Genomic DNA, 25,082 nt, shown 5'->3' with positions numbered 1-25,082 from the left:
CTGGCAGCCACATCCCAGTATTGCCAGTGGAAATTCCAGCCATGGAGCTGCCTCTTGCTATCAGTTAGTTATTCAGGGTGAATAGTACAGCTGAAATCCCTGTGAAACTTGTCCCTGTGGATATAACACTGTGTGGTACATGGCTCCTGCTTGCAGTGGGGCAGCTTTTTATGGGAGGCTTTGCAGGATATTTTGTTGTTGTTGTTGTTGTTGGCTCTTAACACTCTGCCCCAGGCTCCACTAAATAGACAACCTCATTAAAAGAGAAATAGTGACAGTAAAGCAGTGACTTTCTCGTGCCATCCAACTCCCATATTTGACATGATTGCTGGGCCCTCTAAGTACTTAATTGATTGACGTAATTGATTTAGTGGCACTGGAGGCTACAGCATGGAAATAAAGGGGCAAGAGGAGGATAAGGGGTGAAAAATTTATGAAAGGTGCCAAGCAGCCTGAGGGAAATTAGAAATGCTACAGATCTCAGAGGCAGCTAAATCAATTCAAGGTGATGTACGGGGAGCAACCTGGGGGAAGAGGAGAAGCAGGAGATAGGATGGAGAAAAGGAGAGAAAATAATGGCTACTGGGGGAGACTGGAGCTTCAGGGGAAGAGGGAAGAAGGTGAAAGGGGATATTTTGGGCTCCTTTAACACTAGGAAAACCACTTTTTATAGATGAATAAAATATAATTATCTTTAGCCTAAAAAGGAGGACTTGTGCATCACAGGACTGTCTTAGTTTATCTGGTTTGAGACTTTATCTGTGCTTGCATTTAAAATCCTCAACGTTTGCAACAGTGACTAAAATCCCAAGAGACCTAAAATAATTTGGAAGCTATGTACAGTGGATGTGGGGTTTTTTTAACAACTGAAGCTTAAATGCTAAATTACTTTCTAATCTTTGCAATATTTAATTGACTGTATTGAACCATAATACAAATTAAGTCTTCTCTATAATTTGTTCTGTTGTACTGCAGCCCTCCAAAATGATTTGATACCTCACTTGTAAAGTTATAAAAGGCTCATGGCAGCACTCAGGAAAAATAGAGTAAAAACATCAAATAGTGTGTGATGGAATCCATCAGTATGGGTATATAGAGGTATCATAAACATTCCCGAGTTATGCAATAATTATTTTATGTTCTGACCCAGCAGAGAAAGGAACAAATCATGGTAAAACCTTGAAGATTATAAAATAAAAAAAGCATTGACCGACAGTTCTGCTATAAGGAATTTTATATGGCTTTTGTTTACTTTCCTTTTGGGACTGTTCATATCCCATATGGAGGGGGTGGCAACATGTGAGCAGTTACAAACTGTGGGATAAATATGATATTTCTCTTGGTTGGTCTCACAGGACAGGTGAATCTGTGCAAATGCACAAGACAAAAATTATAATCCCAAACATGCAAGGATCAGGTTTTTACAGCTGGGCTGGATTGTAGGTCTCTGCTGGGGGGCTGGGTGGGATGGGGTTTCTCCTCATGCTGTCCCCTCTCCTGTCCTTCACTCTGGTGCAGGCGTTGCTACTGTGCTGGCTCTGGGCAGGCTGCATCCTCCATCCAAAGGTTACAGGAGGGTGGCATTTCTCATCCTGAATTTTATGGTGGTAAATCTTGACTGGCTGCAAGAGGGGTCCCATTCCTTAATGATGAGCAAAGAAACTGGGGACTAGTCAACTAATTTTTGCAATAAAGTATTGGAATATGCAGGAAGGACACGTTAGGTGAATCGAGGGCTGTAAAAGCAGAGGTTCAAAGGGTGTTTCCATTACATCTGAGGACAGGTGTGAGTATACAACACTGCATTTCAGGTGTGTATTCCAGCTCAGTATCCCTCAAACAAATAAAACTCCTGCTAAGCACTGCACAGAGTAAATATGTGAAAGGATAATGTTGCAGTCACCTCTACTTAATTCCTACACCTATTGAGACAGTATGGAGAGTATCAGAGCTGTAATGATTTTTGACCAGTTAATGAGGGTTTCCAAATAAATTGGGAGTGTTTCCATCTGCTGCTTTACATTGAGAATGATACCTTTCCATGGTAGAATGATTTAATTTAATTCCATGAGTAAGGAACCTGATCACAATTTAATTTTGGTGCAAAATGCTGTCTCCCAATCAATAAAGCAATGTCAAAGAACTTTGGTACAATAGGAGCCAGAGAGAACTTTGCCTGTCAGATGCAGAATAGAGAGATGGGAACACTTGATTTCATTGTAACAAATAGCATGCAACTTGGTTTTCAGAAAAAACTAATAAATCAATATCCCTGCATTACCTAAGGATGATCCCATCATTAATTTTAAACACTCAACACATTGGGAGAGTCTGAAGAGCACCTTAACTCAGCCACGTTCAGCCTGAAGTCTTCTTTTGTTTTCCTAGGAGCAAGCAATCTTGATCTGAAGTAGTCAGGAGTCATTACTGTAAAATGAAAATGAAACATGTCCAGTCTCTTTGTTTTATATGGAGCCATCAGTCTCTTCCATGCTGCCCCTGCTTTTAAATTTCACTTCATGTTCTACAGAAGCCTCCTAGCTCATCACTTGCTCTGCACACTCTCAGCCTTTCACCACTACCCATGCACATCTTCTCTGGTTTTTGAATTTGAAAATGGTTTGGTTTGGTTTGTTTTGAGGGGTTTTTTTAGCTCTAAAAATAACAGGTTGTTTAGAGATTGCCTGGATACCATGCTGGTTTTCAAAATGTGCTTTTCTCAAGACCAGCAGGAGTCTGGACCTCAAAAGAATTCTCTGAAGCTTTGCCTGTTCTCAGAAATAGCATTATCCCCAGATGATAAAAGAGCAGGTCAATATATTAGAAGATAATAATTCAAACTCGTAGCTTGCTTTACATAAAGCTTTCAAGGACATTAATTGAAGTAGAAATACTTAAATATTTTATTTTGGTAATAAAACACTAATTAGGACAAAGCAAGAAAGATGCTGGCCCTACAAGATATGCCTATTGGAGTCTCAGGTTCATGTCCTGGCTGTGGGGTGAGTTCTAAACCAAATCTGAGTCTTTTTAATTATTACAGTTAACCAGTGTGAGATTTCAAATAAAATGTGAACGTCTGCATTGATTTCAAATTGGATAATTGCATTTCCTGGGCAAAAGAAGTTTTTTGGAGTTCTGTTCCTGCTTTAAAGGAAATACTGCTTGCTGGCTCATGCTGGGGGCTGTAGAGATGAAGCAAGTTTGGTGCTGATTCTTAGAGAAATCTGGTATCTGCAGCCCTGCAGATCAATCTGTCCTCAGGCTCAGCCTCTCTGAAGCTACAGGTGGCTGCTGCTGCAGATAATACCTATTGATTCAGTACCTAGGATGCTGTTAGCCACTAGGTAATAGGATATTTTTTTTGTTGAATTATATCTCACCAAGAGTGACCAAGAAAAATATCCTTTTGAAGCTTTTAGTCAAATCATTAAAGCAAGTCCAGCTTGGCTAGAATCTGAAATGAGAACAGGCTTTAAGAGTTCAGATATTGATTGATTTTGATACCAGCTTTGTTGGGTTTAATTCCACAGGTGTGTTGAGATCCAGGTAAAGCACTGATGAAAAAAAAAAAAAATTAACACAGCTTTTGAATGGGAAATTTGATGGATATTTCTGATGGTGTTTGTGGTTTGTTTGTTTGTTTTCCTAGCTCCTACAGCACCACCATGCAGTTCATGAGATTTCATACATCGCCAAGGATATCACAGACCATCGAGCCTTTGGATATGTGTGTGGAAAGGAGGGAAATCATAGATTTGTGGCAATAAAAACAGCCCAGGCAGTAAGTATCAGATCACTGTCAGCTTCTGCAGTGGAACTCGAGAGAAAAGCAGTGTTCATAAGAAGCTGCTCAAAAGGTCAATCTTGTGGTATTAATGATTGTTCTTGACTTGTCACGAGTGTCTGCTTAGGTGTTCTTAAATAGTAAATTAATGAAGCCAGCTTGAGAAAAAGGGGATGTATTGCACTATTTCCAATTTTTTGGTGACATGTTTTATTACAATTAGTTATTGTTCTCTTTTCTGACTAAACTAGACTGGATACAGTGAAGTTTGGGTTTATTCCTGTAGGCATTTAAACAGTGATAGAAAATAGCCATTAGCATATAGTCTACTGTCATTCCTTTGCATGAGAAACCACCAATAAATATGCTTTTATATTAATACATATACCTTTTGTAATCACAGTGCCTTTTATATTTGTGATTATGATTACCATTAATTGACAAATAAAGTTTGAGAGAAATTAACCTGAGCCTGGATGGTGAGGTAAAAAAAAATAAATCCATGTGACGTCCTCTCAAGTGACAGAGATTCTGTGCCTGCTGTCTCAGCAGGATGGGGTAAGGAGTGTGTATTTTCCCATATAGAAACTTCTCCTCTTGTTTTTGCATCCATAGGCTGAACCTGTAATTCTGGACTTGCGAGACCTGTTTCAGCTCATCTATGAACTGAAACAAAGGGAAGAAATGGAAAAAAAGGCACAAAAGGACAAACAGTGTGAACAAGCAGTATACCAGGTACATGCATAAGCTTAGACTACCACCAAGAAAAGGATGGTTTGAAGTATTCCCCCAGAGTTGCTCCAAAGAGGCCCTTAGCATCCTCAGCATTTCTTGACAGCAATGTATTTCAATGGTTCTAGCTTCAAATGGAGAAATAGAAACCTGACAGCCATCCTGTGCTCTGAAGTAGGATTAAACACTGAGGAAGGCTGTCACTTGGGGTTTGATGAACAAGTTTTTTTATTAAAGCAGAAGGAAAACTTTGGTGAAGGCTAAGGTGTTGCAAGTCAGGTTTTTAAGAGTGTCTGATTCTTCAGGGAATGTCTGAATGTGTGTGTTTGAATCAAGTCAAGTAAGGTGCAGATTGTTAAAATGGGGTGCAACTTGAATAAAGTTACTTGGTACAATAATGTAACCTTAACTGTATAAAGAAAGAAAACTTTATACTTACCTGCCCATTTTGCTTGTTTCTTTGCTGTCCTTTAATTTCTGAATACAGTTCTTTTATCTCTACTGTTTATGTTCTTTGCTTTTACTGCCTGTCCTCTTACTTTGCTGTAGACAATTTTGGAAGAAGATGTAGAAGATCCTGTATACCAGGTAATTTCTGAAGCTGTAAGGCTTTGGAGTTTCAGAAATGAGTAGATCTATGTTCTCTTACAACACAGCCAAAACCTTTAACCTTTTAGCCAAAACCTTAATCTTAACCTTAGCCAAAACCTTTTAGATGTTTTGAAAATTATTGAGATAAGTCTTCTGAGAAACTTGTAAGATTTTTACTGAAAGTAGCATATTTAGAGACTAAATTGTATCTAATAGCACAAGGCTGTGTAGAATAGAAGAGAATATTTTAATTGGAGTATAGAAGTATTGAATTAAATGTCATAAATATTTGTGGCTTATGAGTCCAGATTTTAAGCTTCCCAATGAGATTTGTCATCATATTTGAATGCAAACTCTCACTAAAATGGGAGTTACTTTGAGACTAAGGAAGGTGAAATGTTGTTCTGATAGTAATAAGCTGACTTCTGGTTTTGTCTGCTGAGGGGCTAGGATGTAATTCAGAGGATGACTATTTAGAAAAAAACAACAGTGGAAGTGATGTTATAGCAGATTCTCATGTTGGTGTTTGGGCTATGATTTAATAATAGATCTGAACTTTAAGTCTTGTTTCATCCAAGAAAAATGTCTGGGAGCAAGGGTGATTATCAGAAACATGTCAGTATATTCATGTCTGATACCCTGCTGAGTGTGGAGAAGAAAAAGATCTAATTTCATTCTCATGTTTTTCTGTTGAAACAAAATATATGGTAGTTTAGGTTTGATTTTCCTGGAGATTTTGTGTTCTTCCACTTAGGCATGTCAGTGGGAGGCACACTGAAAGAAACTGATTCAGCCATTAGTGAATATTGAACAGTGCCTAAGGTGCAGCAAGAAAGATGATAAGAATTAGGATGCCCTACATTACTATTCAGCTTTTATAATGTCAAGAGTTTTACTTTGTGCTCTTCATAATAAAGCAAGAACCTGAAAATGAGAAGTGTTATGACAGCCTTTTGCCATTTGGGCTGCTACACCAGCACCAGCCTCTTCTCCCAGTTTGGATTTGAGCTTTTTTATTAGTAGATAATAAATATATATATATGTGGAAATAATTGCCATTATGTAAAAGAGGCAAAATTCACATTGAATTCAGAAAATTAATAGTGAGCCACAGGTTTCCCTTGTGAGGGAGAATTAGGAAGTTCCTCTAATGATCATTAGAGGAGATTTAGGTCTGGTCTGGGCTGGGTTATGAAATCTGAAACCACCTTACTCTGCACTTCCCACCAGTTGTCCTGCTGCCAGCCTGTGCTTTGAACGTGTTTCTTTAATGCCTACCTATGTTTTTTTTTTCTGTGGAATTCCAAATCTCCTTTTTCCCCTTTCTCTTTCATCTTTTGACTTTCCCTCTCTGGCGGCCGTGGTGTAATAGTACATTGTGTTTGAGGCTGGACACGAGCCAATCCGTGAGCCTGAAATGGAAGAAAACATTTATCAGGTATCAAATCGCTCACTTCGGGGTTTTTGTTGCAGGGATTGCAAGCATTTAGTGAAGTGCATTTCATACATGGGTCACTTTTAGTTGTTCCCATCCATCACCAAACCTCTGGCATTTCATTCTGGTGCCATGGCTTGAATAACCTGCCTGCTCTCAGTGTGAGTTTTCTGTTTGTTTCTCATTTCAGCTGCTGCAAATTTTATTCAGTTTCTCTTAGGAAGGGTCTTAAACCTTTGAGTGCACCCTCTAAAGAGATAAATAGTGAGCCCCCCTTTTTTTGGTCACTTCTTGAGTCTTTTTATGCCTAGAAGCAGATACTGAAATCTCAGGGAGGACAGGCCATCCAAGCAGGCTTTAAAAAGATATTTTGGTGGTTCCTTTTTCTCTCTACCCACAGAAAGAACTGAGCAAAACCTAAGAGCTTTCTACTAACTGGGGAAAATCTGTTATGTTCCAGCCCGAGCTTGCATTCTTCACACTGGCAAAAAATTGCAGGCAAAGCAATATTAAAATAATCTTTTGTCATTCAATTTATCCTCAAAGGACTGGTACAGGGTTTATTAAAATATAATGTAATTCCTTCTGTTACACAGAGTAGAGGCAAATCAGGAGACAGACAGAAATCTCTGTATGCTGTAAGAAAATGGTGAGTTGAGGAAATCATTTAGTTTGGAGGGGAAGAAGACTCAAGCAGTGATTAAGTATTTCATAGAGCTCTACTAGGAGCTGATCTGCTAACCAGAAAAGGGGTTTTTTTTTAAGGTAGAGAGCAGCAGGGATAGAACATTAAAAGGGCAAATTTTTTTTTTTTTATATAATGAGAAAAGATAGGAAGATAATAGAAAAAATGGAAGGGGGAAGTAGCTGTAAGCCAAAGTAGAAGCTAAGTAGGAAAGATCTGGTGTGCAAAGAACTCACCTCTCCCTTGTGGAAAAGGTTGCTACCCAGTAGGTGACTGGAGATGGAAGATGTGTGCCAAAAAGTGACAATTTCTATTTCTTTTAACATAGTTGAGGTCACAGATTTCTTTTTAAGCATTCTTTCTCTGTCTGTCACCTTTCTTTGATGCATTACCCCAAAGACTGTCTGTGTCTCTCTGCTCTTTCAATATTGTCTATGGAAATGGCTCTAATGTGTTACTTAGGCAAGGACTTCATCACTGAGCACATCCCAATCCTCTCACCTAGTGTCAGTTTTTTAAATAGCATCTCTCTGCCTGTTGTTTTATGTTAGTGAGGCAGGGATGGGGTTTTCTCAGGTGTTTTGGTGGTGTGTATGTAGCAGCTTTGGTCTCGATGGAGACTCAAGTTCAGCTCCACCAGGAGTTGGCAGTCAGAGGTGGGGAGTTCTGAGCTGTGGTGTTTGTATTGCTGGGAAGATGTAAATCCATCAAAATGGTTCACAGGCTGTCACAGAGGCAGAGCTGTCAGCAAGAGTGCTCATCCCCCTGGGCTGATCCTGCTCATCAAAGAAAAAACAGGAGAAATCCCTTGCAGACCCTCAATCTATGTAGCAAAGCAAAATAGTGTTATGAGAGAAGGGAAGTAAAGACAACAGGAAGAGAGGCAGGGTAGAGCTGGGAGAGTAGAATCTCTTTCAGAAAAGTTTTTCTGCCTTGGCATTGGAAGTCAGAAACTTTTCTCTACTACAACTGTGAATTTGGAATAAGAGTGCAGGGAAATGCTCTTTCCATAACAAGCTGTGGATAGGAGTGTGCAAACTGGGATGACTTCATGGAGAAGTTGGCTGCTGGGAAAAATTTCCAGAGAGAAGGAAAATGTATGTGTTGCTGATAGGTTATAAATAATTTATTTTACCATATAAATAATTTCTTTTACCATGTTCCTCGTCTGCTTATGAAGTCTAAACTTACCAGTGGCTTACTAAATATACCCCTCTGGGTTTCTACTCTTGCCCTGTCACTTAACAGTCTGTAAAAAGAGAGCACTTTATTTCCATGAAATCAAATTGTTCCACTCTGACCAGTTTTACATTATCTAATGTCATAGATGGTTTTAGTGGAAGAACACAGGACTCTGAGACAACCAAGGCAAGCAAGTCATTCTCAGGATAGGAATAGCAGAGGTCTTTCAAAAAGCTTGTTCAGTTTCAATCAAGCTCTTGAAAGACTCCTGCAATGTGCACCAAGTTAAAGATGCCCCATTTCCCAAGAAGACTTTGACATTTAAACATGGGCAAGAAGATGTTTGAATAGCAGAGAGAATTATTTTTACACACTATAGAGGATAAGCAATAGGAGCACATCTTAATGAATATGTAACATTCCTTCAGCTGAACCAGACCTACTCTAATATCAGATGTCTAAGATATTTATTGTCTTAGAATACAAAAATGTAATAATTTTTGTCATATCTGCAGTATAATTCCTCCTGTTAATGTGTGAGGTCTCAGTAATGTCTGCAAAGTAACCTTCTTATGCTGAATGCCCTTGCTCAGTGGAAAGTAGCTCTGATTTACTTAGGGCATTGATGTCTGTTTGGAGCATGGTTTTACTGTTCTTTTTGCTTGTGTCATTTACAATAGACCTTCAGTGCTTCTAGGAGGGAAAAGAAATATCATCACAAGTTACAAATATGTAAAGCAGCTGTCCTGGGGCAAACAAAGCCTGGGCTTACAAAGCAACTGAATTTACATCAGCAGGTTAGAAATGCCCAAGGTGTAAATCAGGACTGGTGACTCAATTCAAGGCTTGCCCAAAGTTTTTTAAGTGTGTCATCCCCTGTCCATGGCCAGGCTGTTGTCTTCAGCTCCCTGGCTGTGTCAGACTCTGACAGGCCTGTAATTCCTTAGCAAAACTGCAGAATTGTAAGCAAACAGCTCTTCAAGTAGCTGCAGGCCCCATCACTGCAGGGTTCCATGTTATGGCTTTACTTGACTTAGATTACTAAATTAAGTGGAAGGAAGAAATCTTAATGCCATGGGCCAAACATCTCTTTTCCTCAGATCAGGAGCAATATTCTGGCTCTCTGCCATGGAGGAAGATGAGGTACTGACCTCCCCATGACTTCCATGTGCATCTTCTACCCCCCAATTAAAATGAAAAACCAACCAGCTAAGTAAGAAGGAGGTTCCAAGGTGCACCTGATCTTACTGAAACTGAACCTATCAGAATGAAAATCTCATTTCTGAACATGACTGGGTGTTAGGATTTCAAACAGTCACATAGAAGCTTTATTTCCTTGCTGTTGTCTCCATTAATATTACTGCTTGATAGAAGCTTGATTTCATTAGTATTAATTGACTACCCTGGGCTTAAGCATCAGTTGCAGATTTCAATGTTTCATTGAACTTGCTTGGGTAATGACCTTCGTTTTCATTTGTTGATGCAGGTTCCTACCAGCCAAAAGAAAGAAGGTGTTTATGATGTGCCAAAAAGTCAACCTGTAAGTGTAAGTATCTTCCCTATTTATATGCAATAAAGGAGAAGTCATTCCCAGTTTCTGTGGCTTTCATTATTTTAGGTAATACTTGGTACATTTCTCATGATGGGAATTTTACCAGTGATCTGTTGTGGGTTGATTGAGTTGGTTCAGAGTAACCATGACTGTAATGTCACATATATCCATCTCATTCATTACTTAAATCTCCTTTCTGTCTTTCCTGACTCATTCTTATGGAAGTCACTATTCATAAATGTGTTATCTGTGGTTAAGAGCCTTCTGCATGTTCATGTCTGAGTTGTTGCTGCCTGGATTGGAGGGGTTCCTCTGCTACCCAAAGCTGGACGAGGGTTATCAGTCTGAGTGGGCATGGGCTGCATTACCTCCTCTCTGGGCTTTCTCAGAGCTATATAGAGCTATATGTCCTTTATATATTGGGCTCCTTGCAGGTTGGTTTGCTAGGACAGCAGGGTTGGCAAGGTCTGAATAGCAGTGGAGGTGGAGAGAAGCAGTGTTAGGAAAAGGGATGTCAGGACATCATCTGTGGCCTCTACTGTGGTTTTCTATGGCTAGAATGTCTACACCTCTCAGCAACCTACCTGGGGAATACAGTGTGCTGATGGGTGAAGGTTTCTTAAGGAGCTTCAAATCAAATGTTGGAAAAGAAGTGGGAATTTGCATTAGAATTAATTTTCTAAAAAAAAAACCAAACAACCCAAACGTCAAACAAACAAGTTACCTCAGAATCCAATCTAGTGTACACTATAAAAAAAGCAATTATTTTTCCAATAAAGCCAACTTCTGCAGTAGCTTATAAAGGTGTAGTAGCTTATAAAGCTTCATGCATTGCATTGCTTGCCTGGTTATTTTAGGCTGTAATCAGCACAAGGAGATGCCCTCCCTAAGGTATTATTTCTGTAGTGCTCTAAAGTATCCAAGAGGTTAATGTTCAATATAAACTGTCTGCTTCTTTCTTGCTGTCTGTCTTGGGCCTTGTAATCTATTAAAAAATAGGGTTAATATGTTGTTTTATCTAAGTGGCACTGTGCCTTTTTTGTGCATTACCATTTTGAAGAGGTGAAGCCATTTATTCCCTGAATGTGTAAGGAATGGTAACAGGTGATTGAGAGAAGAAATGAAGTGATAGGAGCCTTAGGAACAAGGCATTCATTTGCTGAAATGCAGAATACTCCTTAATGTATACTCCTTAATATAAATTTGGGCTGTAAATACCTCAAGAAATTGTTTCATTGCATTGGTTACATGGAAAATGAGGGTTTTTTTCAGGGTTTGTGTGAGAGTGAAGGAAAACAATTGAATAAGTTAGGAATTTCAGTTTGCTGTGAGCATGGGGAAAATGCCTGCATTCAAGAGAGAGGAAGAAGTACTCCTTTATGTAAGGCTGTAGTAACTTGCACAGCTTAGGCTGAGCACAGAGGCTGAGATGCTGGATAAAAAAAAGATAAACACTGGGGAGGGCTGGATGGGTTTGAATTGTGACACTTCTGTGGTTTGCACAAACAAATGAACCCTGCCATAAATATTTCATCACAAGCCACTGGGAGGAGGGAGGCATCACTGTATGCCCTGAGAAAATCTAATAAAATAAGTCATATTGCATAACTAATTAAGCTTTTGAGCATGGAATAGGTGTAGAATTTTCATTCATTTCTCACATAGTTCAGTGGTACAATTTTTCCAGTGTAAGTTTTGTCTGATTTTTTTATTATTATTCCTTCAGCACTGGTTCAAATTTACTCTGGGTATGGTCTGTAATTTGGGTTGTTGCAGGATGATTGGGTGTACAGGACAATGCAGACACGTGGGTATTAGACTGGCCTGGTAAAGACTGTGAGATACACAGCCTATAGAACCTACTTTGGAATCATCAAATGTATTTAATCTGTCATCTCCATGAAGCTGTTTGCAGACTTGATTTATTTCATATTGGTTTTTGGGTTTGCTATTTCATGGTTACATTTAAAGTGATTAGAGCTTTTTCTCCAAAGGAGTTATGGACTTTAATTTATGAAGAAAAAGAGAAGACAAGAGGAAGAAATATGTAGCTGAGATTTTTGTTTCACCTTTTTATTAGGATGTCTTAAAAAAAAAAAAAAAAAGAAAAAGCAGTATAGCTCTCAAAATTAGCAATTTAATATTCTACTGCCCATCTGATTTATGGCTCACCCGTCCACATCTGAGGCTCTCTGTCATTGAGACACTTGCCATATTTATTTTTTTTTTTCAATTTATAGCTGTCATTATTATATAAACCTCTAAAATTCAATCTGAGGGCAGACAATCTAACTCATCTAGCTGGTTTAAACATATAAGGACACTTTCTTTATTAGGAGATCTTGCTTTCATTAATTTCATAATGGATGAATCAAGCGAGAAACTTTTCGTAGCTCTTAATAGGTTTCAACCACCATGAATTTTCTCTTCTGACAACAAAGAACAGCAGTGAATAAAAATGCAGCAAGTTTTGCTTCAGTTGTAATGGAATTGCTCACATTCCCTGGGCAGAGATCAATTTTCCATCTTGGGATTGTTTTCTTCTGGTGTGTTCCCTCTGGCCTCCACACATCCAAGTGATGAGGGATCCTGAAGCAGTCATCCAGGTGCCCTCCACCCTTGATTTCTGCAGCCACTGGAGAGCAGCAGCTATTCCATGGGGAAATTCCTCCTCTCTGCATGAGGTGGGAGTAAATACCCATCTGGATATGGTTCTTTCTTGTCTGCAGAGGAACTTCAAATGAGCTGCAGGTGTGGTGACTTCTAAGGTGGGGTGGGATCTGCCACCGTGTAAAAACTAAAAGCCAGAATCCATTTTCCAAAGGAAATAGGAAGGGTAATTCAGACTGTTTGGGTAAATACTGCTTTCTCTCTGCAATGGGATCCTACTGTGGCTGAAGGTAAGAAGGAAGCATCTTTCTAGTGGTGCTATGAAGCAGAAGTAGTCAACAGTTTTGGTGTCTGCCCAGAGAGCTGATGTGCTCTGTCAGTGCTGTGGTGTGAGGTTGTTTGTCAGGAGGTGTCCAAGTACTTCAGAGTGTGACTCCTCGTAATCTCTGGTACCCAAATAATGTAAATATGGTGCAAATGAGGCAGAAAGGAATGAATCTCACTTCCCAGAGTTTGAAGGTACCCACTGAACTCAATTATGAGTGGTGGCTGCCTGCCAAGTCACTTCTCTAACACTGGGATGGGAAGATGGCTTACTTGAGATAATTCTTGTATTTCCCCATCTCTTTGTTGCATCCCTTCCCAGCAAATAATGCTTTCTTGTAGATGTCCTCTGCCCAGAACACAGCTCAGCTCCAAACACACTTTTCCTGATCCCTGTATCTCTCCCTTCCTATCAACTCACACTTGTATTCATTCCTATTTTCTCCCTGCTGCTTCCTTAGACCAATTCTTCTGTTCCCCACTCACTGAGAATAGATGTCAAACCAGACAAAGAAATCAAGCTTACCCCAAAGTGGTTGTGTTAAATGGTACACACTCCACATAAAAATTGTTGTTCCACATGGGAAATTACCTGTTTTTTAAGAAGTGAAATATTTAATGAGGTATTTTTGTCATAATTTCCCATCGTCTCCCCATTATCCATCCACATCAAGCTCTACCCGTCATGGTGTTCCCAGTAATAAGAGTCAGACTGTAAATACCCTTCACAGAGACTGTCAGTCACATCACAATAAAACCTTCTCCTCTCATCAAAATGTCTAAACTCTCTGCTTACCATTTTATGAAGGCTTTCAAACAACTCATTGTGCTGCTGTATAAAGGCTCAAGGAATGGGAGCTGATGTCTTGCAGGCACCTGGCTACAAACTGAGTGGAAAATAGGAACAAACCAGGGATGGAATGAACAGGGGGTAATTTGGCTGCCCATGGGAGGAGCAGATGAAGCTGGGCTGGACCTGAGCCCACTCAGATCTGGAAATGCTCAGGGCTGCCTGATCCTTCTCCCATACTAGGAAGCCACATTCCATATAATCATAGAATAATCTGGGTTGGAAGGGACCTCTAAATGTCATCTAGTCCAGGTTCTCTGCAGTCAGAAGGGACACCCTCAGCTAGATCAGGGTGCTCAGAGCCTCTTCAAGCCTCACCTTGAACATCTCTAGGGATGAGGCCTCAACCACCTCACTGGGCAACCTCTTCCATTTTTCTACTGCCATCATGGTAAAGAACTTTTTCCTAACATTCAGTCTAAATCCACTGTCCCAATGTCTAAAGCCATTGCCTCTTGTGCTGTCTCTCTTGTCAAAAGGTCATCTAGTCTGAGCTCCAGATTGCTCAGAGCCCTCTCCAACCTGACCTCAAGTGTTTCCAGGGATGGGGTTTCTCCCACCTCTCTGAACTACCTGGGCCAATGTTCCACCCCCTCATGCTGTAGCTGGGGAAGCTTCTGGCATTTGAGGATCTTTAGGATCTCTAGGAAGTTGAAGGCCTTGACAGTTTTTAATCCATACACATATTTTTCAGTGTTGTTCTGTAACTGAGCAATTTTTTGTTGATTTCTCCTGCTCCTCCACTAATCCAGCAGTATTTTCAGAGGAAAACAGTGTGGCTGTTGGATGTTCTCAGTGTCTCAACCTCCCAGACGTGGTGTGACTGATGATTGCTTTCCTCACAGCTCTGACAGGCACCTTCCTTATACTTCTAATTGGTTTTTAGAATGAATTGCAGTTAATTAGCAAGCTGCTTGCAGCTCGTGGAACTCATATCAACATTTGTTGTCTGAGGTTGTGCAAATAACTGAAGCTTTGCTTAACTCTAAAAGATTGATTTGAACCATTGGAAAAAGTATTTGACATAGACAAAATATTTCACATTCAGTTAAAATGAGAACAAAAATCTGTAGTTGGACTAACTGCTTGGCTTGTTGTTAGACTTCCAGTGTAAAATACATGTTAGAAAAAGGGGATTGGGAATGCAGAGAGGCCCCTCAGTGGGATGATCCCTCTTTTGTCTGCTGGGCTGAGTGGTTCAGCACTTACTCTGTGTGCAGGAAACCAAGTCCCAATCCCTCTGCTGTCTCAAAAGATTTGAATAGCTAATACCCAGCTCAGAGGTTAATTACTAATTGCTGCTTAATTGCTATATTTAGTATCCTTCATACTCTTTTTTTTTTTTTTTTTTTTTTAACTTGCTGAGCTCTGTATCAGTGTAGAAGTTAATTACTGGGTGTTTTGTCCATGTCTTTTAAGCACCAGCTTTGCTTCATTCTCTGAGATTACAGAAGCACGTTTGGGAAGAGGCTGCTTTTCTCATCTTGGTTGCAAAAGTGGGGCAATATTTAGCAGGTTTTCTCGTGCTGTGAGTCTGTGGCAGTCTCTTGCTGTTGGTAAAACCAGGTTGAGGAACAAAAGTTGAATATTTTGACCTGTTGTGTGCCCAGGAGTGAAGGAGGTGAAGTGCTCCGTGTACCTGCAAACACCATAGGCCTGGCTCAAGTTTTCCTTTGAAAATTTGAACTTTTACATTGCTTAGAAAAGATGTTTTTCAGAGTAGAAGGCAATGAGGGAATGCTGGAGTAGAAGTGGGTTTGGTTTATTTCAGGTTATGAAAGCTGCAGTTTACTTCTCTCTTGCCATCACTTCCCTACTCCTGGTTTTTTTTTCTCCCTCTCTTGGATGAAATGTTCTTTACTGGAGGAACAAGGAACTTCAGTACTGGCTGGAGTGGTTTTAAAAAAGCTTTCCTGTTGCTTTAAGAAGCCAGATTTACATATTTCATGTTTAAAAGATTTACAGTATGCCTCGCATGCCTTTACAGAATGATGGAGCTTTCATTACAGGTTTAATGTCACTGCCATACAAGGATTAATTCTCTTCCCTCCACCTCGATCTGCGTGGCTGCTTGCAAGTGCCTGGTGTCTACCTGGCTGACTAAGCTGTAGAGGTGCTTTCATATTCAGGGAGATACATTTTTGAATAATTAAAATGAGTTTTTACATCACTCTCCAGAGAGACCCCAGACAGCAATCCTAGAGAAAGATCAAGGACCGGAGCATCTTTCCAGGCTTCTGGGTATTTTCTATTTTGCACTGGGGATGGAGGCAGAGGATTGTTGACCTTAACTGAGAAGGTTAAGCACTTTGGATCAGAAATCTGAAGTGGTTGAAGGCTCAGAGGGCCAAATTCTGCCCTTGGGAGCTGTGCTGCAGCCTCAGCTCTGGTTGCTGTTGCAGGCTGTTGAATGCTCTGGCAAACAGGGATATTTCCCCCTTAGGAAGTGTCTCCTCACCAGTGTGTGATGCAGAACACGAGCTAATGGGAGATGCAGCTCAAGTGCTCCATGATAATTGGGCACTTGGGGACACTCTGTGACACGTTGGGCAAATGCTTCCTGCAAGGTCCCATGATGGCACAGTTGGGAATTTCTCCTGGTCCATTGAGCACTGTGCACACATTCCCTCTGTGCCAGGACAGGGTTATTTCTCAGCTGCTTTCCCAGAGCTATCAGGGTGGCTGGGGACAGGATCCACTTTGGAATGATGTGAGCTGCATCCCTGGATGCTGGGGAACTGGGGGGGGTGAACCAAGGGGGCTCTCAGAACAAAAAGTGATTAACCACCAGCCAAAACTGCTCCCTCCTGAAGGTGGAAACCCTTTGGGTTTTGTTTTAAGGATGTTTTCAAGGTCTTTGGAGTTCTTTGAATAAATGGACAGAGATTTTTTTCATGCTTTCCTTATCTGGGCTGGGGGAATGTGCTGTCAGCTCCAAGCAGGTACAGGTCTGGATCTTGCCTGGCTGTGCATGATGGCATTTTCTTCCTCTAGCTTTGCCTTTTGCCAGTCTTTTTTTATTTTTATTTTTTTTTTACTTCAGGTCTGTGCGGACATGAGGGGGGAGAAAAAGGGCATTCTAGGCTGTGTCTGAGGTTTTTAAACTGCTTGGTTTTAAAATGGCATGGAATTACTGGCTGGTACCTGTATGAAGCTTCTCAGTCATATAAGATTTAATTTTAGGTAACTTGCTGGTATGTTTGTTTCTTAAGGGATAAAATCTCCAACACTACAATAAATGTTATCTGCACTTTAGCATTCTGAGGATGCTGAAGTGATAATTTGTGTTGAATTTCCAGATGGATATAGATACATATGTTTGTATGGGCTGTATATTCCCAGATATATTTACACACATGAACTAGGGGTTTAAATGGAGTTGGAACTGAGTGATGTAAGTAATTTTAAAAATTACTGTGGGAAGAAAATAGTCATCTTAAATATGTTTATGTTGATGTAATAGCTCTCTTATTAAGAGGAAGTTGAGTTTTCATGCAAATACTTGATTTTAGAGCTTCTCATGTCCAAAACTCAATGACTTTTCTCCCCTGAGGATATTAAGTTCCCTCTTTCACCAAGCCAGAGGTGATGAACAGGACCAGAGCTCACTTGAGGATGTTTATGGGTAAAACTGCCTTAAACACAAGAAGCTGAGATTTAGCACAAGTAAAGTGCAGGATTGCCCCACATCTCAGCAGCTCTCAAACTCACTGTTTTGACTGCAGGATTTCATAGCCATGCTCCCTGCCAGATGGAGAGGGTTTTCATTTCAATGCTGAAGTCAATGATTATGGAGGTTATCATTTTCCTGCTCAGAAATTCATGTCATTTTCATAAATCATTCATTTCATTTCATCAATCATGCTTTACAGCTGCAGAATGGAAACTTATTGCTGGACATTGATGAAAATCTTGTTTCAGTCACTCAGGTAAGGTTGTGACACTAAAAATGTTTTAAGGAAATAGAGATGAAATCATCTATAGGAATAGTGCTATTTGAAAATGTTTGATTTGGGATTAACTTCACTGGAATGTAGCTAATATCAAACGTGAATAATTTAATAAAGCTTAATGGGTGAAATTGGTGCTTTAGTGACAGTGAAATCACAAAAATAAAAGATTACTCCTCGGTGTCCAGAACCTCCTATACTGGATAAAACTACATCTATGTCAGAGAAGATGAGTTCATTTATTCAGGCTGAAAATTGAATTGTTGAAGCAAGCTGGATCCAAAATCCAGATCCTGAACCAAACCTCTTAACATTGCTGTTTAAAGTTTTCTTTGGGAAGGAAATGAAGAAGTTGTGTTCCCACATATATATAAATATACATTTCTGGGCATGTTCTCTGACGTAGTCCTGTAGCTCCTGTTGCACAGGAGGCTGCCACTTTATAAGAAATAATTTCCCTGCATATATATCCCTTTTCCTTGGGGAGTGTTGTGAATCAGAGTTTATTACAACAAATAGTGAAGTTGGTTTTCCTGTCACTCTCTCCAGCTGCCTGTTTTGATGTCCTCCATCTGCAGAGTTTCTTTTCAGAGCTTGAAATGGAATTACACCTCTGAGGGGTTGCTAAAGATTCCCCCCCACCTTAAAACAATCTAGAAAGCATTATTATTATTCCCGTTTTACAGGGGTGTTGAGGCACAGAGAGCCAGGTTTCCACCTTTCAAACACATCCCATATAAGCCTTAGTTCAAAAGGATGCTCACTATCAATTTGCAGTGTTGATATGAAACAAATATTAAGTTTTCTACAAAAAATGTGTAGTTTCACAGAAATTCCCTCCTAGTCTGTGTGTGCCTTGCCTTGCTGTCCTGGTTTGGGCAGGTTAAACTGTGTCAAGTGTGTTAAAGTGTCCTGGTTAAACCATGACACTTGCACATCCCTCTGACTTGTTCTCCTCCTTCTTCTCCTGGCATGGGAGCACTGGGGGAGCTTTTGCTCAAAAGGACACCAACTATTTCTCAAGCCAGAGGGGAAAATACAATGGAAAGCCCATCAGTGATTCAGGAAAAGGGCAGATTTAAGGGTGGTGCTGACCAAGTCATCCAGAGAGATGAGAAGAAAGTGGCTCTTTCAGTGATTAGGTGTTACCTGACATATTTAGAGGCAGTGGGACCTACAGGAGGCTTTAAATGATTTCCAACCAAGTGCTGCTGCTGTCATTATTCCCACTTTTTGGGGCATTTTAACAACTTTTGCCTAGTGGGTTTGCACACATTGCAGCAGTGATGTATGGGCTTTTTTTTTTCCCCAGAAGCTGCTTCTAGCAGTATTTTAGTAACATAGCCAAAAATCCCCTGAAGAAAACATGGAATTTATTCTTCCTTCCATCTTCCATTTCCATGCAGATACTTAGCAGGATATATAAGCCCATAAGAAGAAAATACATTGTCAGAGCACTAAAGCAATGTGATGTATTTAATATAAGATGTGATGGGAGGAAATGTGTAATAATTCATCCCTAGGTACATCATTAGACATAAAGCTGAGAATCATCCAAGCTTTAAGAAATGGGAATGGAGATTAGATTGCAAAAAAAAAAAATTATTTGTTGTATTTTGAATAACAGTCTTATTTCTTAAAGGACCATTTTTCCTAAAAAATAGGGGCAATTTTGGGGTGATCTTGCTTATCTGATGGGCTGTAAAGACTGACCAGCCAGTTCATGTCCAAGGCTCTACCTCTTGGCTACATCTGCAGGTCAAGACTACTGAATTTGAAGCCTATAGGTGTAATAGGAGGCTGCAAGTTTTATGTGCCCAAGCTGGGGAGGAGAGTAAATGAGCTGAGTTAAGAATTGCAGGAAATCTCATCCATAATGAAAACTGTGGCTTCCCACATGTGTGGGTGTGATTGAGGGTGATAGAGGGAAGGATGAGAACCCATAAGCAGAAGAAAGGTCGTGGAGAAGGGGTAATTTCTGAGTTCTCATCAAAGCTTCCCAGAATAACCACCCTGATAGGGAATGGTAGATGAGTTTTGGGTTTCCTGCAGAGCTACAAGGGATCTTGATCCATACCCTGGACTCCAGCAGAACTGATTTGCAGATGCAGATGAGTGGAATAATTGCACTCCAGAACATGTGAAGGAGCTTTGGAGCTTTATTTATGTGGCCATGGCAGGAGCTCCTTATGATGAAAGTGCTTTTCCTCTTCTGTTGAGTGAAGCCTTCATGGGTGACTTATTTTGAGATCAATCTAAAAGATGCCCTGAGAAGATGTTTCCAGCCTGAGTGACATGTGGAGCTACAAACTCCGAGTAACCCAGTTGTACATCCTCCTTTGAGTCCACTTATCCAGGACACACCTGTCCCATGGGCAAGGAAAAATCAGGCAGCACTTGTGAAGTCCTTTCCTCCAGTGTCCTTCTGTCCCTTCCCCAGCCTGCTGCCATCTTTTGAGACCTTTTAGGGAGAGTTTAGAATAGAAGGCATGGAGAAGAGCTGGCCATAAATCATGCTTTGTGCTCACTGATGTTAAGGGAAGAGCAGTAATCCATACAGTCCTATTCTGTTTGTTTTTTTCTTGCTTTATTCATTTTTTTTTTTTTTTTGTAAGAACTCCCCACAGAATCATTTTATAGAGTCAGCTGCAGCAGTACCAAAGAGGCCACAGCTTGAGCCTGTGTGCTTTTTCCATGTGGCACTGGACATTTGAAGCCTAGGTGGCTTTGAGGGGATTTATATTGCTAGCTGTTACTAGCTAACTCTGTAAGTTTTATCTAGCTAACCTACACTTTATTCTCCTCAAAAGATAAATGGTAATAGTTTTGGTTTCTTTCTTTCTTTTTCTCTTCACAGGCTGTTACCCAACTAGAGCTTTTTGGGGACATGTCTACTCCTCCTGATGTAACCTCTCCCCCAGTGAGTATCTGCACCATGCCAGTTGTTTCCAGCACATTTATTGAGCACGTTTATAACTCCGGTCATCAACAGTTCCAGCAGGGAGAATTCAAAGGAGTTTTTATGTTACAAGAAAACAAAAAGTGAAGCAAATTCAATGTGGAGTCAGTGCTTCATGATGATGTGCAGAAATATCTTCAATTTTTATTTTTCTGGTCCAGGGCTGGGTGTCACATCAGCTCTAACCTGAGCTGCTGATCTCCTTCCCTGATGTTGATCAGAGGTGGATGCTTCACTGAACTCAGCCATATAGATTAGGTCTCTGGTTCCACCAAGCACATATCCCAGACCTGCCAGTAAAAGAAGGAAGGCAAAACAATAAGGAGAGGGAAACCTGAATGTGTTTTGAGGACAAAGAGAATTTTCTCTGTGTGCTTTTTGCATCAGAAAATTTAAACACAAATCATTTTCCTATAAAATTTGTGAACATTATGTTAGGAGTATGAGCTGTGAAGTCAGTAGGCTCAGATCTTTAGAGCATATCAAAGCCTTATCTCCTCATTCTAAAGCTTTCTTAGTTGGGTTGGGTTTCTCCTTCCATGTAGACCTCTGGCTCTGGTCCTGTTGGTTACTTGGAGGCTTTGTTTGTTCATTTTTCTGTAAATCCTGCAGGTTCATGTGTCTTTACTATTTCTTCTTGCTCACTACCTTTGCTGATTGTCACCTAAGACCTAGAATCACAAATCTGTACATTTTGGAAAAAGAAAAGATGTCAGTATGTGTTGCATGTGATCTACTGCAGACAAACTTTATTTTTATTTTCTTTCCTCTAATACAAAGCCTCTCATTTCCTTTTTCTCCAGCAAATTCTAATGCTCTTATTTCTTTTGCTTCTTTCCTTCCCCATCTTCCTATTCTTTTTTCTTTCTCCCTTCCAGACCTTTATTTTTAGAGTTATGGATGATGTGACAGCAAATTTAAGTTCTGCAGAAGCTGGAGTTGATACATCATCATATTTTTTTCCTGTCTTCTTGCAGACTCCTGCTACTCCAGGTGATGCCTTTATCCCATCTTCATCCCAGTCACTTCCTGCTAGTACAGACATGTTTGGCTCTGTACCTTTCAGCACTGCTGCCGTACCCTCAGGTGAGAAGTCTGGGATAAAATGCACTTGGTTCAGGTTTGGGCATCAGTTCTGGGCTCTGCTTTGCATTTCAGCACTCAGGGCTTTCAGTTGGTACAGTGGAAGTGGAAGGGGAGTGTTACAGGGCAAGGCAAACCAAGTCCTTAACAAGCTGGGGGCACATTATTTTGAGTTTACCCACATTTTTTAAAGGAAAAAACATGTCACTGGGACTGCAAGTGTAGCTTTGTAGGTACAGTAGCAAGAGAGAAAAAAACCAATTAGTTTAGCTTTGGTTTCTTGGCAGAAACTCAGGGGAGGTTGAGGTTGGATATTAGAAACAATTTCTTCACAGAAGGAGTGGTTAAACATTGGAAAAGGCTGCCCAAGGAGGTGATGGAGGCATCATCCTTAGAGGTGTTCAAAAGACAGGTAGATGAGGGGGATGCTTTAGTGCCTAGGGGTGGTAGGGCAGATGGCTGGACATGATCCAACCATTGAGGAGATCCAATCCTCAGGAGGAGATTGGATCCAATCCAATTGAGGAGAGGCTGAGGGAGCTGGGGGTGTTCAGGCTGGAGAAGAGGAGGCTCAGGGGAGACCTCATCACTCTCTACAACTCCCTGAAAGGAGGTTGGAGCCAGGGGGGGGTTGGTCTCTTTTCCCAGGCAACTCTCAGCAAGACAAGAGGGCAGGGTCTCAAGTTGTGCCAGGGGAGGTTTAGGTTGGAGATTAGAAAGAATTTCTTTCTGGAGAGGGTGATCAGACATTGGAATGGGCTGCCCAGGGAAGTAGTGGATTCTCCATGTCTGGAGATACTTAAAAAGAGACTGGATGTGGCACTCAGTGCCATGGGCTGGGAACTGCAGTGGTAGTGGATCAAGGGTTGGACTTGATGATCTCTGAGGTCCCTTCCAACCCAGCCAATTCTATGATTCTATGATCTTAGAGCTCTTTTCCATCCTTGATGATTCTGTGATTCATTCTCCTTTACAGTAGTCTTAAAATCTTTCCTTTTCCTCTTTTTTCTTCCCCTCTCTCTACTCTTTGAAGGTTATGTTGCCATGGGAGCTGTTCTGCCCTCGTTCTGGGGACAGCAACCACTTGTTCAACAGCAGTTGGCCATGGGTGCTCAACCTCCAGTTGCTCAGGTGATGCAGGGGGGACAGCCAATAGCCTGGGGACAACCTGGTATTTTTCCTCCTCCTCCTCAGCAGCCGTGGCCATCCGTAGCTGGTCAGTTCCAACCAACTGCCTTCATGCCAACACAAACTGTTTTGCCTTTACAAGCAGCCATGTTTCAAGGTACCATTGCTCCTATAGCTACTGTTCCACCCACGAGTGATTCCAACAGATCAAGTCCACAGACAGACAGGCCCAGACAGAAAATGGGAAAAGAAATGTTTAAAGATTTCCAGATGGCTCAGCCTCCACCAGTGCCATCAAGAAAACCAGATCAGCCTTCCCTCAGTTGTACCTCAGAGGCCTTCTCAAGTTACTTTAACAAAGTTGGGATGGCACAGGAAGCAGATGATTGTGATGACTTTGACATCTCTCAGTTAAATTTGACTCCTGTGACTTCCACAACACCCTCTACAAATTCACGTGAGTATTCATCTGCTTATAGCCATACCTGTCCTCAGACATGCCTGCCTTTCTTCCTCTCTTTCCTTCTCTCTTTCCTTCTCTTTCTCTCTTTCTCTTTCTCTTTCTCTTTCTCTTTCTCTTTCTCTTTCTCTTTCTCTTTCTCTTTCTCTTTCTCTTTCTCTTTCTCTTTCTCTTTCTCTTTCTCTTTCTCTTTCTCTTTCTCTTTCTCTTTCTCTTTCTCTTTCTCTTTCTCTCTTTCTCTCTTTCTCTCTTTCTCTCTCTTTCTCTCTCTTTCTCTCTCTCTCTTTCTCTCTCTTTCTCTCTCTTTCTCTCTCTTTCTCTCTTTCTCTCTTTCTCTCTTTCTCTCTTTCTCTCTTTCTCTCTTTCTCTCTTTCTCTCTTTCTCTCTTTCTCTCTTTCTCTCTTTCTTTCCTCTCTTCCTCTCCTTCTTCCCTCCTTCCCTCCATTCTTCTTCTTTTTTCCTTTTTTTCCTTTTTTTCCTTTTTTTCCTTTTTCCTTTTTTCCTTTTTTCCTTTTTTCCTTTTTTCCTTTTTTCCTTTTTTCCTTTTTCCTTTTTTTCCTTTTTTTCCTTTTTTTCCTTTTTTTCCTTTTTTTCCTTTTTTTCCTTTTTTTCCTTTTTTCCTTTATTTCTTTTTTCCTTTTTTCCTTTTTTCCCTTTTTTCTTTTTTGCCTTCCTTGCTTCCTCTCCTTCTTCTCCTTCTCCTTCTTCTCCTTCCTCTCCTTCCTCTCCTTCCTCTCCTTCTTCTCCTTCCTCTCCTTCCTCTCCTTCCTCTCCTTCCTCTCCTTCCTCTCCTTCCTTTCCTTCCTTTTTCATAAAGTAAATCACAACCCAGGTATGAACTGAGACCCCTCCTTCATGCTGTAGGTTTTTAACTGTTTTCCCACCAAGAAGAAAAGTATCAGAGAAGAATTTCAGAGCCTACTGAAATCAGCAGCCCAAGAGCTGCAGTCTGAAATTCCATTTTTTTAGCTGACAATAACAATTTATATTCTGTGCTAGGTGCATGCAGGCTGGTTGGGAATTGCCACAACATTCAGCCTTGCAAAGAGTTTCCCTGGTGTCTCAATCAAGTCCCACTTTGCAATAATTAGGGGCTTCATATTTATTTTAAATGCTCAATGGGGGCATGTGAGGAAGGGCACTGAAGAGCTGGAAAACAGGCTTATTGGGGGGGATTTTGCAGGTGGATGAAAAGAGTTCATCAGACACAGATTTACCTGGGGCCAGCTGGAGAACTCTTTGCTACCCTGGCATAGGGCAGGCAGCTCAGGCATTCCTGATGTGCTGTAGTGGTGTCTCCCTGCCAGATACAGCCAGACTTCATTTGGAAACAACTGAATGAAATCAAATATATGGACTTGATAATGACTTCTGTGTTCAAATTTCCCTCTTATGGCTCCTTCTCAGAAAATAATTTTTAGGGGTAACAAAAGTTGAGGGTTCTTAAAAGTATGAGCAGGTTTTGTCCTGCTGTGTCTTTCTGAATAAATGAGCAGGTTTATATTTTGTTGCTGTTACCTTAATTTTTTTTGCAGCTCCAACCCCTGCACCCAGACAGAGTTCTCCATCAAAATCATCAGCATCTCATACCAGTGATCCTGCTGCAGATGACCTCTTTGAAGAGGGGTTTGAAAGCCCAAGCAAAAGTGAGGAGCAAGAGGCTGTGAGTAGCAACAAGGTTTCTGAATACCAATAAGCTCTTTTTTTTAAAGCTAAAAAAGGCAGAAGTTACTTAAATATTATTGGCATTGTCA

The 25,082-nt window shown here is 40.7% G+C and overlaps 1 protein-coding gene across 1 annotated transcript in view; it reads left to right on the top strand.

Annotated features, from left to right (window-relative positions):
• Positions 1–25,082, top strand: part of DAB1 (DAB adaptor protein 1) — a 105,331-nt gene that overhangs the window by 69,780 nt on the left and 10,469 nt on the right. The window contains exons 4-13 of the mRNA XM_030455215.1: positions 3,653–3,784; positions 4,403–4,522; positions 5,069–5,107; positions 6,483–6,548; positions 9,899–9,958; positions 17,621–17,677; positions 20,556–20,618; positions 21,635–21,743; positions 22,774–23,325; positions 24,864–24,991. Of these exons, the coding sequence (XP_030311075.1) occupies positions 3,653–3,784; positions 4,403–4,522; positions 5,069–5,107; positions 6,483–6,548; positions 9,899–9,958; positions 17,621–17,677; positions 20,556–20,618; positions 21,635–21,743; positions 22,774–23,325; positions 24,864–24,991 (1,326 nt within the window). The remainder of the gene's footprint in view (positions 1–3,652; positions 3,785–4,402; positions 4,523–5,068; positions 5,108–6,482; positions 6,549–9,898; positions 9,959–17,620; positions 17,678–20,555; positions 20,619–21,634; positions 21,744–22,773; positions 23,326–24,863; positions 24,992–25,082) is intronic.

Source organism: Calypte anna, chromosome 8 (genome assembly GCF_003957555.1).
Source record: "Calypte anna isolate BGI_N300 chromosome 8, bCalAnn1_v1.p, whole genome shotgun sequence".
Classification (NCBI taxonomy): domain Eukaryota; kingdom Metazoa; phylum Chordata; class Aves; order Apodiformes; family Trochilidae; genus Calypte; species Calypte anna.
Note: the sequence above shows the minus strand (reverse complement) of the source record. Positions and strands in the feature narration are given on the sequence as shown.